This window comes from Ammodytes marinus (genome assembly GCF_949987685.1).
Source record: "Ammodytes marinus genome assembly, chromosome: 1".
Taxonomy (NCBI): Eukaryota; Metazoa; Chordata; class Actinopteri; order Uranoscopiformes; family Ammodytidae; genus Ammodytes; species Ammodytes marinus.
Window position 1 is genome coordinate 1,835,044 of NC_137230.1, and position 15,127 is coordinate 1,850,170.

General features: G+C 40.9%; 1 protein-coding gene across 1 annotated transcript in view; it reads right to left on the reverse strand.

The window, feature by feature from the left end:
• Positions 1 to 14,518, reverse strand: part of plekho2 (pleckstrin homology domain containing, family O member 2) — a 33,342-nt gene extending 18,824 nt beyond the window's left edge. Inside the window, exons 1-3 of the mRNA XM_080034524.1 lie at positions 14,106 to 14,518; positions 2,461 to 2,610; positions 2,247 to 2,369 (exon numbers count right to left, since the gene is read on the reverse strand). Of these exons, the coding sequence (XP_079890650.1) occupies positions 2,247 to 2,369; positions 2,461 to 2,610; positions 14,106 to 14,114 (282 nt within the window). The 5' untranslated portion in view covers positions 14,115 to 14,518. The remainder of the gene's footprint in view (positions 1 to 2,246; positions 2,370 to 2,460; positions 2,611 to 14,105) is intronic.
• Positions 14,519 to 15,127: the final 609 nt, after the last annotated feature.

Sequence of the window (15,127 nt, forward strand, 5' to 3'; positions counted from 1 at the left end):
ACCAACCCTTCCCTTATCCACAGACAGAGACAAATGAAAGCATGCGGATGTGCCCTTCCCACTGTACTGCTGTAGATCCAGCCCGGGAAGGCTGTAGCAGCTGTCCCTATAGGTATTATTCTAGGGTGTGCCACAGATATTTTGCTAAGCCTCTTGTGGAAAAAAATATTCACTAAATGTGTTAAGAGCCAGGGCACAAACGTTAAATCTAACCTCAATGAGGAAGTGACAACAACCCACAACAACAACACATATGTATGTGTGGTGAAAAGTAGAGTGTAGTGCACATTCAGGCTGTTTTGACTGAGATAATATTGGTGTGTTTATGAATTCAACTTTTTGTTTGTAAGATGAAAATGTGTTATTTACTTGTTTTCAAAAGTTCTACCTTTAATATGTCACTCACTACACATAATCATTTGTTCTAATGTTAATATGCCATATTGATAAGTGCAGCTCTGGAATAGAAAACAAGTCAAAATGTTGCCTTCAATTATTATTATAGATTATCTGTCCGCAAGTCGTTCACACCACATGACTAAACTCCATGACTTCTGTTTTCACTAGGGCTGTAACGATATGTGTATCGAACCGAGAATCGCGATACACAGAGCCACGATCCCACATCTCGGTGTGAGTAGGTTTTTTTTATGCTTAAGTTTTGGATCAAAGGTTTGGTGAAGGAAGCTGTAGCTGTTAAGTGTTTATTTGTTTTCTAACTTGATTTGTGGTTTACAGCAGAGTTATGTAAACATGAGTTAATATTTTTTTATTTTTCAACAGAATGATTTTGTGACAGAAGAGAGAAATGTTATATCTTTGGTTATTTATTTATTCATGTTGCTTATATTGTTCTTCGTGTTCAAATCTTTTCAGATTATGTGTTATTAAATGTTGCATTAAGTTTAATGTTATTATAAATGTTATTTAAATAAAATGCTTTTGAAATTTCAAAAATCGTTATATGTATCGAATTGTGGGTCAAAAATCGTGATACAAATCGAATCGTGAGTTTTTGTATCGTTACAGCCCTAGTTTTCAGAGATCAGACTTTGTACACATCCTGTTTCTATACCACACAACAGTGATATTAGCTTCTTCTTTTTGGCGTTGTTCTAGCACAATTAAAGAGAGTGTTATATGTAAATGTCATATGTACATTTGACACACACACACACACACACACACACACACACACACACACACACACACAGTGTGGCCAGTACAGAGGATGGAGAGTAGAAATGCTATGAATGTAAAAACACTACCTCAACTATGAGGAAGTAGTAGTTGACAGTGTTGATCAGAGTATGTGCTGTGTGTACTGGGCGTACTGCATGATTTCATTATCTCTCCATGGCATACGTATGTTGGATTTCAGTGATTCTTGAGAACCGGGACAAAAGGCTGTCTTCCATATGTAACTGCTGTTATGTTTAAAACTAAAAATATTTAAAATTGTAGATTTATGATGTAGATTGTAGTTATCTTCTCACAACGTCCAAAACAGTGTGTCCTCAGAGAAGGTTTCAATCTTTCATATAAAAAAAAACTATTAAAAAGGTAAAGAGTTTTTTTCATCAAAAGCAACACTAAATAATCTCTCACATCAATAAAAACAGTTTTTCTTCAACACATTCATGTTTTATAAAAAGTCTAAGTGGTGGGACTACTTTACTGTAAGTCAACACCGTCAGACATTTCATTATGTAAAATTTAATAAAATCATGCGAAATAAGGGGCAGCTGTCACAAGGACCTCTTGTCAAATTATACCTCTGCAGAGTACATTAGAGTCAGACAGGCTCTGATAAGTGTTGTAGTTTTAGAATATTTTACATTCCGAATCTTGAAAGTCCTGTGTCACAACCATGATATGTCAACACCGACTTACAATTTCCGAAGAAGTTATTTGAAATTTTTTGATCATTTTATTTTCCTGAAGTAGTTCATATTAGCACCTATCATCAACAGAAAAACCAAATGGCTAATAGATACATTCCATTTGTTGAGTTGACATCTGACGGTGGTGATAGGCCAATGACGGTAAAAAAACAAAAGCTGGGAGGTTGTTTCAGAGCTTAGCTCAGCTTAGTATATGTTGGATACATACATGTAATTTAATTTGCCTAAACATAGGGTTTGTATTTTTTCAACATTGCACCCTGTTTTGTCCCACTTCTCAAGAATCACTGATTTAACAGTTACACAAAGTTGTATTTTCACCCAAAGCATTTATGAACTCACCTTATTTCCAGACTTGGGGGATCGAATCAGAATCAGTCTGTGCTTCTTCTTAAAGGGGCTCTTTAGTTCATGACACTTCTCATAGTTCTCCAGGTCAAGTCTCTCTAAACAGTTGTGCAGGTCCTGCAACACACAGCATGGGTACATTCACTGCAACTCTCTCATTCCAATTATGAGCAGGGAGGCATCACATGTGGCAGAAATGTGAGCATACCTCATTTTCATACACCACCATCTCTGTCTTCTCCACATGGATGTAGCGGTCCTTATAGCTGGCCAACAGCCTGCCTGGGGCCTTCTTCACCCAGCCAGCCTTCCCCAGGAACCTAGGCTCTTTGCTCTGGGCTGGTTCCTCTTTCACACCCTGCAATGATACAGGGAAGGAAAGCACACTCAAAACACATAGCACTCGGGGGCGCTCGTGGTGTAGAGGTTAGAGACCCGCATAGAGAGGTTGTTCTCTGCCTGTCATTCCCCTCTCTGACCCATTTCATCTCTGTCTCTCTATCTTTCAAAAATAATCTTTGGAAGTAAAAAAAAAGGCATCATACTAGCAGGGTGCACACTGTCTCACTTTCCCTTTGTCATTGTAACTAATTAGTATTACACATTAAGCCTGTACTAGAATAGGGCTGAGGTATTGATTTCATTGTTAGCTATACCATCACATTATAAAATCTGACAAAAAGTCTGTGCATCACACTATAGCTTTATCAAGTAGGATCACATCATTTTACATTTAACTTTTTAGTCAAAAGTTGTAAAATGTAACATGGAGGTGCACAGAACGTATGGTGTAGACAAGGGGTGTCAAACATACGGCCCGGCCCGTGAGATGAGTTAATCCGGCCCGAGCATACATTTCTGAGTATGTTAAAAAAAAGTAACCCTGCGTTCCGAATCGCATACTCTTTCTTTTTTTCTATTCTACACACTACATCCGACGATAAAACTAATCTAGTTGGGATGCAGTAGGCATACTATTGGGACATACTTTTACTCTTTTATTTCATCATAACATTGCGCCTTGATCTTGCCTCTTGCTTTTATATCCGTCGCATCCCTGTTTGTTTTCATATGGAGGCTTCGTCGATGTGACGTCACTTCACGTGCACACCAGATTGTGGGTCAGAATCGCCCAAATAGGATGCTGTTTTCAACACTAACAATCTTGGCCGGATGAAGTAGGACATCCGGGTACTTCTAACCATCCTAAATCTGGCCACAAGAATCGGGACATCCTAAATCTTTTTTCTACATACTATATAGTAGAAAGTATGCGATTCGGAACGGAGGGTAAGTCTAGCCCATTCCTGTGAATTTTTAAAGAAATAACCAAAATGCTCACTCTGGCCACTAGGGGGCAGCAAAAAATGTTAATAAATGTGCACATGTGTCTCCAAGCATTTCTCTCTGATCAGCTGCTCTGTGTGTGCCACATGTGACTACAGCATACAGGCAGGGGAGAGTAAACGAGCAGGAGCAAGCCGACTTTGAAGGAGCAAGCCGACATTGAACTGGTGGCGAAAATAAAAGCAGCGCTGTTCTATGGAGATATTTAGGATTCAGGTACAGGGACAATGAACAGAAAGAAGTGCTGTGCAAAGCTAGAAAAGATTAAGACTCCAAATCACGTGGCAACACAACCTATCTAACGGTATGAACAGCTGAGACAGTGCAGAGAAAAGTTTGATGGATGAGAGTGATGGCCCAGGAGAGTTTCAGTAAGTTTACAGAAGTGCCACACTGTTACTGTCTTTGACCTCTGGAAAAAGGCATTTAGTCATTTTCAAGGGGAAAACCCATTGTATTTATTATTTCAACTATTAAGTTATTTTGAAAACAGCACGCTAATGTAGTAGCCTGGCTCCGCCCGCCTACCTACTTCCGCTCAATTTTAATTTCACTTCAGTAGTCAGTCTGGGGCTGTGGTGTATTCATGGGTTCCTTCTCCAGCCAGACTTTTGGCTGTCCAATCAGCGAACAGAGCGAGTGGCTGAGAACGATGACGTCGAAGTCGCACGCCAGTTTCAGTTGAATGCTGCGTTCCTTTATACTCGGAACTCGGAGATTTCCGACTTGGTAGTTCAGAGTTCCGACCTGTCTGTGTTCCAGTGCATCTGCTCGGGAAAGTATGGACGCCAACAACCTTTCTCATCCAAATAACTAAACGTTAGGCTCTAGCTAGTTTGTTTGTTTGCCAATAAAGCAGTTCCAGACCAGGCCCCCAGGACTGTGCCTTCTCCGAGCAGCCAGCATGGACATCAGCATGGACATGTGGCCAATCCATTGGTACTGCATGCTATGAATGGGGCAGGGGGGTGGAGCTTATTTTCATGCGGTCCGTAGGCAGATTTCCCTGTCCACACCAATACATGCGGCGAACAAGATTGTGTCTCCGCAAAAAATTTCTGAATATCAATCATAGGCTTATACTTATCTTTAGACCATGTACTAATAAAACTGAAGTTTTTTCATTTCAAAACGCCACCTCAAGCGGTTTATTAGCCCAACGGCTTTTAACGGCTTTCAGTTGGTTTTCGAGGGAGGAGGAGGGGTGGGCAGCCGTGGGCAGAGCTGAACAGAGTCGTAGTGAAACAAATGTTTCGGTTTTCGGCCCGGCCTCCGAGAGGGCTCAGTTCTTTCTCTATAGGTCCATGCTCAGTGCACGGCTCTATTAACTTCTTGTGTCTGAGGTTTTCCCTTTACTTAACATGAAGGACGTTGATAGTTTTTAGGCATTTTGGTGACTTTTTAACACTTTGAGTCGCAGAGGGATTTGTAGGACCTATAAAGATGTAACACACGCTATCAAAATAGCGCTAGTCCACTAGTTATGGCTGGAGGAATCTCCGTTTAGAACTTGTTCACCACTGTATTACTTTACAAAAACGGAGTGTAATTCAAAGATCACATATAGCGAATCATCCGGGGGTTAGTGACTTATACGACCATGGTCGGTAAGCAATACAACTGTGCTTGCTTAAACCTTTAGCTTACAATGCTAGATGCTACGGATGCTACAGAACGAGTACGCTTGCCGCCCTCTTTCTTGATAGGTCCATAATGCTGCTACGTCATGCTTCTGGACCGCATGGTATTTCCGCATTTATACTTCCTTGTTGCTTCCCTGCGCCAATGAGCAGCTTTCATAGGAATGAATGAGCGCCGTGTTTCAATCCGGTGTCCATTTCTTTATATGTCCATGTTCCAGACCTTCTGTACAAATGAAATGAAGTACGATGGTCTGGTTGGACAAGGGTACTAGTGTAGGCCTACAACATTTATTTCCTAAATTTGCAATGCTGCTTTATTTTTATGTTTTAAATTGGGAAATACAAAATATTTATCCAGAGTCAATGTAAAAACAATGGCGTTTGACACAACCGCTATGGGTTGCACTGAGAGCAGATTTAACATCATTTGTCACATGACACAAATGATGTTACTGGTGTTCGACAGATATGTGACAATGGTCTAGGGAAGTGTACATTTCCTAAAATAATGCTTCCCTCCCCAGTCCCCACATCATGCTATAAAATAAATGATTCCTACTAAGTATGTGAGTGACAGGGTCTAAGATGAAATGTACCGTACAATCACTTTAAGCTCAGATCAAGGTTGTGCGGTGATCAAAAAACACAAACTCCAGTCCGCCAAGTGTTATTACAAAAGCAGTAAGAGAAGCTGGCCAGAGGCCTGTTAAGAACAGCAGCTCTCACCTTGTATTCCACTTCCCTGTTTTCTGAAAATCAAGCCAATTGGCTCTGCCCATTAGCAAAATCAATAAAGAAAAAATAATTTGTCCCATCACTATTTGTCTTCAAGGTGATTGATAGCATATAACCTCTGTTTTCTATGCAGACCAATAGGGCAGCATCAGTGTGCAAAATAAAGGACGTGACATCAGAAGCTGCTAGGCAACACAAAACACATTCATAATAATTCATCTTATTTAAAAGAGGAAGAAAGAAAGTGGAACAGACTGCTGCCATTCTTTATACTACATAAACACACAGGCTGCCAAACCATCCCCTCTCCGCCATTATCCAGTTCTACTTGTGTCTACGCTATACTCAAAACGTTTGGATTTTTGATAAAATATGTTTGAATGAGGGGGCGCCCTTAGCTCAGTTGGTAGGGCGTCCCCCCCATGGGCCTCGGCCAGCAGCGGAACCGGGTTCGATTCCAGCCCGCGGTCGTCCTCTGCGTGTCACCGTAGTCAGCTTGGATACAGTGGTTTATGGATTCAGTGTTGAGCCAGTTAACATATTATATTAACATATATTGTTATATGTTGTCAGAGATATATAGAAGGGTGTGGTTTGAGAAGTTTCTAATGTACCAGCTGTGAATCCAGGCAGACTACATTATAGCTGACTGCAGACTGCCACGAAATGTAGAATGTGTGTCACTGTCTACACATACAATATAGATCTATGATTTAAGCTCATTCTGAATGGTGGCTAAACGCTGACAACTCACTGCCTTTGTTTCTGTCAGAGGAACTTCCACAGGATATCTTTTTGGCGGATTAGGTGGGAGGTCATCTAACTGTTGTTCTACTTTCCCTGTAAGTGCAAGTGTGTCTTAACTTAGTAACCAGCAGAGGAGCTGCAAGGGGAAGGGACGCCATGAAAAGACCTCCTCTCACTTTGTATGCTGTGTCTTTACTTTCTAAAAGCACATTTCAATAGAGTGAAAGTGCATCTGGGTTAAGTTGACCACAGAGCAGCCTGCCTGTGCAGTCCAGAGGAGAGCACCCTGGGCTGGGCATGCCTTTCACTCTGACATGGGTGAACATGGGAAAAAGTGATGGTTCTAGGTGGAACCCTTACAGTGTAACTCAGACCAAAGCCATACACTAGAGCAGCAGGGAGAGCTTTATATGACTCAGGGCTCAGCTGACTATAATAACTGTGCACTGCGACATGACATAGTACACTAAAGGTATACTCCTATTTAGGACTCACACAGGAAGTCTGCTCAGACACACAGGCCCAACCACACACACAGGCCTAACCAAAGCCTTTAACCAAAACTATTAGCTGTCCTACGTGTGGTGTTGTGCTGAACATAGGAACAGATCAACACCCATCTAGAGAACTTTGTACAGTTTAAAATAAATGGCAGAGAAACATGTTAACAATAGTTCTAAACGGACACTGTAATCTGTGGTATCTCATGCAAGCTTGCTGGTGTTAAAAGAGGAAGAGAGCAAAGAGTGCAGTGTTCTGTGGAAGAGGCACACCTTACCAGACATGTGTTTCTGATGAAGTTTTAGGTCAGGGGAGCATCTGGCATTCATTGATTTTTCATGCTGACCTGCCCAGCTTGAACTCACCACAAGCTGCACTCAAGACCTCCACTAACCCCTTACACTGGTGGAACTGACAGAAGAGAGCTGGGGCTTACAACATATGTTGTTCTGCTGCTAGTATTTACCTGTAATTAGCCTTGAATAAAACACATTTGACTGGCCAATCATCGATGCCTGACCAAAGCTACACAAAACGGCTACGTAAGCTGACATGAACAATGACAGCAGTGATAGAAATGGTCAAACTCAACGATGCTTGACTCCATAGTGAGGATATGCTTCCTGTTTTGTGTTGTTTCGTTGCTGCCAAAGTCACAGCCAAAATGTGCTGCAATAAATAAGAGGAGTTGCACACAGAGCAGCAGGGTGGATCCAACTGTCCACGCCCCAGTATCACAAACAGGGTTTCTCATTGCTCACTGGTTCACTGTGAATCCTAGCAGTGAATGCATTCTCAACGCAGAGCACCTGCTTTACTCAGGGCTCATACAGCTTTTCTGAAGAGTAGAATTCAAGCCTTTTCCAACACTTTCAAGATAAAAGTTCAACTTTTTCAAAAAACCATACCTTGCCCTATCTGTAAAATGGAATGGTACTCTGTATAGAATATACAGTGTACCGTTCCATAATATATATAATATAATGTATTGTCAATCACCTAATAAAGCTATGGATTCTCCTTAAAAATATTATAGTATATGTTTTCCAAAAAGAATAAACCCTAAAATCCAATATAAAGAGGTATGTCCTCTGTGGTATTCATTTCTGGGGCTGATTTTGAGTCACTGGGTCACTAACATGGAAGCTATAGAAGAACTAATCCATTATTTTATATCTAATTATATGTGAAAAATGTATTATTTATCAATCATAATAAGTGCTACATCAGCTCGATTGTTAAATTGTGATCATTTTCAAGTCAAACAAGTCAGCATGTTATTAAAAAATAAATTGTGTAAACTAGACCGTACTTTAAGTTTTCCATTTTCCAGTAGCTAATGTGTTGAGATATCAAGCACATTTCAAACCTTCCAACCTTTCTAAACGTTCCTGATTTCGTACAAACCCTGTTGACTACGAGATGCTGCTGCTTAGTGATATCTTTAAAGCTGTGACAATAACGCCTCCGTTCTATATCACACCACAGATGTAACAATAGAATAAAGGCATGGCTGGAAATGATCTTCTTTATTTCACTGTCTTTTGGCCTTTAAAGAAGTGCCACGCTTCCTTTCACTAACGCAGTGACTAAACCTTCTATGTAACTTTCTACTTGTGTCTTCTAAATCTAAAGAGATACCCACTTCACTGACTGGCTAAAACTGTACATACTACAATCTTCTGAGCAGTCTTGACCCACAGAATGACTTGAGGAATGTCAGTGTGTAAGAGTGTGTTCACTAAAGAGTAAGCTCATCTGATGATGGTGCAGGGGGGAGGTGGCTGCTGTTTCTAAGTTTTTTCACAGATCGATTACCAGTGTAGAGGAAGTCTATTTTTATTATGTTGCCATGGCCACATGAGAACATTTATGCACACGCCCTATTGCACATTAACACCAACATTTATTTTGAATCATGAGAAAAATACACAGTGCACTAAAGAGCACATCATATATCATATCAGCAATAAGAAAATGGAGTAAGAAAGTGCTGTAATAAGAAGAACAATAAAAGAAGAAAAATGTTACTAAAATATTCAATCTTTAGCATTGAGCACCGTCCAGTCATTCAGACCTTTTAACCAGAGTTTTTTTTGCATGCTTTCTCAAGGTTTTACGTTTTACTATTGACAAAATGTGTAGTTTGGTTGTGCATTCCATTGCGATTGACCTGTGGAAGATATTCAGATAAATGACATTGACAATTCATCGATCATTAAAATGGTTTGCTATTCATTATTAATTCAATTGAGACATTCAATTTGTAATTTTCTAAAGTACCGTATGAAGGGAAAGTCAGGCCCATCATGCCAGGGAGCAGCCTTGTAAACAGACTGCAAAATGAATCCAACCAGCAGAATACTGACATAGCAACACCAATCATGAGCATTACTCACTTCCTGTTCTGTAGCGGTTACAGCCAAACACAGCAGAATATTAAAACATTCGCTCGACAAGCTGAAAAACAAACCAATAACATCTAGTAAAAACCTTCCTCCCACATACTGTGCCAGATGGACCAACTTTGTCAAACATTTAGACATGAACATAAAGTGGCACAGCCTGGATTAGGGTAAGAGTCAGGTTAGGGACTAAGGGCCCGTGTCCACCTAACATCTTTTTCCAGCGTTCCTGTTTGGATGAGAAGTAATCGCGGCTCCTGCATACACACACAGAGCAAGTTGTAGGCTGATGTGTGCACATGAAACGATCCGTAGGAGATAAAAATACAGCGAATCAAGTGTTTGCCTAATCTGCTCCCACAAACAGGCACTCCTCCCTCTGTCGTGGTCATTTTAAGTCACTATTTTGTATTGATTAATACACACTGATTATCGGCCGCGACTCGCGGATTGTCACTGCAGATTATTGTGTCACCTCAAGTTTTTGACGATTGCTGTTTTCACAGTTTTTGAATGGTAGTGTAGTGAATATAGCAAGGTCAGCGCCAAAACAACACACTCACCTGTTTCCCACTATTATCATATTGTGCACCGTTCCAGCACACGACTGAGTTGTGTGTGTGTGTGTGTGTGTGTGAGAGAGAGAGAGAGAAAGAGAGCGAGAGAGAGAGAGAGAGAGAGAGAGATGTGTTTGATTGATGGTTGTGTAGCAATGATAATGAAAATCCTGTTTGCCACAATCTTAAAAGTTCATTGTGAGGGAATTTGGTGCGATAGATTTTAGGCTCTAAGTTATTTATATCTTATCTAATGCCTTTTCTCTCTCATTCACTTGAAAAAAAAGTTTTATCAACAAGCTGGTTTTTCCCGGCATTTAACTGTTTTTCTGAGCTGTTTTTTAACGTTTTTCTCAGTATATACCTTCACACGTTGTAGGGTAAAGTCAAGAAGGTTGGCTGACTAACTGATTGGCTCATTTTACTATTCATTTGAACTGAAATAAAAAATGTCTTGTCTTTAATTCTCTTCACCAGAGTTCACCAAATTGCTTATTTTACATGTTCAAATCACAAAAGCGCCTGCTAAGTGTCTGCATACCCCCCAGAAAGTGGGTAGTTGCGCCCCTGCTTCTATTTATTACATCTTTTCCTTCCACTTCCTTGTGAAATCCCCGGCAGGGATTCTCCAGCAAGTGCAGAACGCAAACTCCGATATGAGATGCGATCCCTGTATACATGCAGGTAGAATGCCGACTATGAACAGGTTATCCAGGTGTTCTTATCCGACGTCGCTTGTCCGTTAATGTGCCGATTTTTGTGCGAAGTAGATCGGATAAAGGTGCTTACATGCATTTTACAAGTCCTGAGGGGTATACTACGAAGCGAGATTAAGGGCTGAGCGAGGTCTTTTGAGTCCAGAGTTTTCAGTATCACTAAAGGTGGATCTCTTTTACTATAGGCCTAGTGTTATAAATATAGCAAATTAGTCTATTTATAATAATGCAAACCAATTAAAGGAATAATTCACCCATACGGAACCAGTGTTCTATCATTATAAAATCGCTATTATAATATAATGAATGAGTTTTTTTTCCCCTCAGTCTTCCCTCAGTATTCCCTTGGCCCATCTAACCCTACATTTTACCATGTGTGATGTCACACATGAGATCTCAGAGTTCAATACACCGTCATATTTCCACCGGTGAAGTAGGTCTTTAAATGGTGTAGTGTGTAAATCAGCTGAGTTGAACGTTTAATTGCTATGTCACGTTACGCACTGCGAGAACGATCTGTAAAGTAAATGAATCAATTCAATAATTTTCTGACAACATTCCACTCTCTCCTTATTTGCAGTATGAGTTTTTTTAAGCTCTCTGTTTTCTGCTGTTCTGTGATCATTCAGACTGACAAACTCTTCCTCTTGAGTGAAGTCAGCGACACAGCTTTTTTTTTACTCAGATGCTCGCAATCAGTCCGTTTGTGTAAAGTTAGCGGCACAAGATCAGTCCAGTCTGTGCGGAAGCAGAGTCAAATGACGGGTCAAACGGCCCCTTTCATGGGGACGCGCACAGAGCCTGAAGCTGAAACCCTCGTTCAACATAAGAGGTTGATAACTGCCTTCGTGATACCGGTTAGCTCTGAGCGAGGGTATGTGTTATGTTGAACCAGATCAAGAAAAGAGAGCCGGGCTCTGTTGAGTTTGCTTTGTAGTATACCCCTCTGTTGAAGTCTTATTCGTTTATTTACCCGATTATAAGTCTGCATTTAAACGCAGAAACGAGTGTTTCTTGAAGTTGGAACAGTTGCCTCATCTTTCCATCTTTTGAGGCCTTTCTGTCTGTCAAGTGTGCAATCTACTTGTTCAGGAACACAACCATGCATTCATTATTGAGTAACTCCTTTAATATAGGCACTTTCCCAGAAATGTCCAGCCCCAGTAAGATGATGCACACGCACACACACACACACACACACACACACACACACACACACACACACACACACACACACACACACACACACACACACACACACACACACACACACACACACACACACACACACACACACACACACACACACACACACACACACACACACACACACACCATTGTATGGCAGAGGCCTGGACAGCAGTGCGCTGATGAGAGAGGGTTAATTGTCTTTCTCCCTGACACATAATGTGGCAGTCTGTTTTACTCTGTGCTGAATGGCTGAGGCAGTACGTCACAGCTTGTCCTCTGGGTCAGTGGGCTGCCGATAGGGGCATGACTCATGGAGCTGAGACACATGCCCCTCATAGAGAGGACACTGAAGACCAGGCACAATGTCTAGTAGGGCTGTGTACTGCAACAAGTCAGAAAGAGTACAACCTTTCAGAATCATCACTCACATGACAGTGAGCTCATCTGTAGAAAAGCCTAGAACATAGGGCAAGGCTGTATGTTTAAAATACTGTAATTGATTGATTGCATTTATTTGGCTTGCATCTTCAACATTGCGTTTTGATTAACAATTCACTTTATGATTATATTATTATTGATGCTTAGGAAGACAAGAGAGAAGGTATGCTCACGTACAGATTGAACGTGGGTTATAACTGTTTCAGACTTAACATCATAGGAAAGTTGACCAGTTTTGGAGGTGCCCATTTTTGATCAATGTTACAATCAAAGGACAGGGTAGGCCTACGCCATGCAAGTGTTTGCTACCATTTCCCTGTATAGCCAGGCAGGCTCATGTAGGTAACATTTACCCTGCGTTCCAATCCCCATACTTACTATTTAGTATGCCAGAAAAAGATTTAAGATGTCCCAATATGCATGTCAATAGTATGCTGAAAATACATAAATGCCCCACTAACTTCAATAGCATTTTGCAGTATTCGACTTTATTCTTGACATTTCATGACATAATGAAAAAAATAAAAAATCTCTAAATCAGTTATGTTCTTTATTATGTAGTGTAGTAAAAAGACAGAGTATAGTGATTTGGAATGCAGGGATTGTATGCCTCTATTTGACTTCCTTTTTCTAGTAAGTAGCCAACTGGCTTCCTCATAATATGCCACATCTTCACTGAGGCATGCTAGGCCATCGATTCACCAGTTATACACTGTGGCTTATGTAGGCCTATCAGTTCAAGGCCTTTTATGATTTTAGGATCAAATGTGTTGTTCTTTTGAGCAGATGCCATAAAACAACCTGCAAGACCCATTACTGGAATGAGTGCATCACACATCGTTTTTAAATAGGACAACAGCATAATAATTTACTGGTTATCAACAGACACGCGTTTAAACTTTGTTATAACATTTGCTGATGTCACTTTGGGTTCTCCTAGGCCTACATGTCGTTACAATACTCTCCTGATGATATGAACCGTTACACAACAATACTCTCTAGACTAGGTAAGCCAATTCCCATAAGCGGTGAATGGGACTTCATTGTAGGCCAAATGATGCCGAATTCACCAACAGACCCATCTTACTCAGATAGGTCTGAGTTTATGTGAACGTTCTGTAAACTTCCATTCATATTGTGCTACGATAAAATGGAATAGGAATTCGCTGCTCTCCGTCGCCCCTTCCTTATGAGACTCTAAGCAACAAGTTGATGGCACAGATTGACAGGTGGGCAGGTGCCCAGCCTGTTGCTGGCTGCTGAACACGGTCTGCTGTCTCTCTAAAAGCCCAAACCAAATAATCTTTCTTTAAGGGTGTCACATTATCCCGCTGACAACCCTATGGGACAAACTTTGCTTCAATACGGTGATCGCAGCCGTGCAGAGTAGCCTATTTCACTATAACATCATCACAGTGAATGTTAAAGTAGCCTATACACTGTCATTAAAATATATGATATTATATCCTAGGCCTATATTGTTTAAGCCTATAAGATGATTCATTTCACACAGAGTAAACTGCTTGAGAGCGAAGCAGAGTTCCCGGTGGGCTGGACCGAGTAGCCTACTCACATCTTCCATGATAAAGGACCAGAATCCGTTATGTGAGTGTAGCGGAGCCTGAAATCAGTCGACGTCGCCCTTATCCTCGCCAGAAAGCGTTTACGTGTCCCCTGTTGGCAGCAGGCAGCTCACACATTTCCAACAACACACGTAGGTCTACACGACGAAAATAAAGGAACCGCGTAGCTTCTGTAACAGGGTCGCTTCTTTTTCCTCTTTTGCTTCAGAGAAAAAAGTTCGAAGAAAAAAGTTTGGTTTCCGGTTGAAGTCTCTTCCACTCTTGAATCGACAATGTGTCGAGGAGGAGCAACGAGCAGCAGCGTCCGCGTGCATCACCGAGGCATCACAGTCAGCCAGCACGCGACACCAAGACTAGAAGGTTTGTTGTGATGGTCACACAGCTAGCAGCTGGGACAATAAGGTGCTACACACATCTGCATCTGCAGCATCCTCTCACATTCACAGAGGTAGCATAAGTCTCATCCAAAACTTCATCTGAAAAATGTCCACAACGCCAAAGCCCGGAAATAATTCAGTCTTATGTCATTTGACGATCATACTTTTCAGATAGGCCTATACTGGATGATGAAGATTAAAGTATCCTCCCATGTTACTACACTAACACTTCCTGGTGGGTGGGGCTGGTCCTGTTGCTAGTGATGAGATATTTTAACACGCAATAGAGTCTCAAATACAAACATAAACCTTTAGCCTTTGTGTGGGTCAAATGATAGGCCTATGTGGTCATTGCCACATTAATAGCCTACATGATTAAACAGAACCAATTTATGATTTGCAAATATTTACTTAATTAGAATGTGGTAGCCTACCAAAGTGATAAATATATAAGTTACTTAAAAAAACAGAAAAGCAGCCTATAGATAAGATTGAACAACCATCATGATAGATATGTAGGCCTATTGATGAGCTAAGAGCAGGATTGCAATACACAGATTCATAGTGAAGAATCCCAAAACATATCCTCAAACCTAAAGTGGTAGGCAGATGCTCTTTCCTTTGTTCCAGTGAAA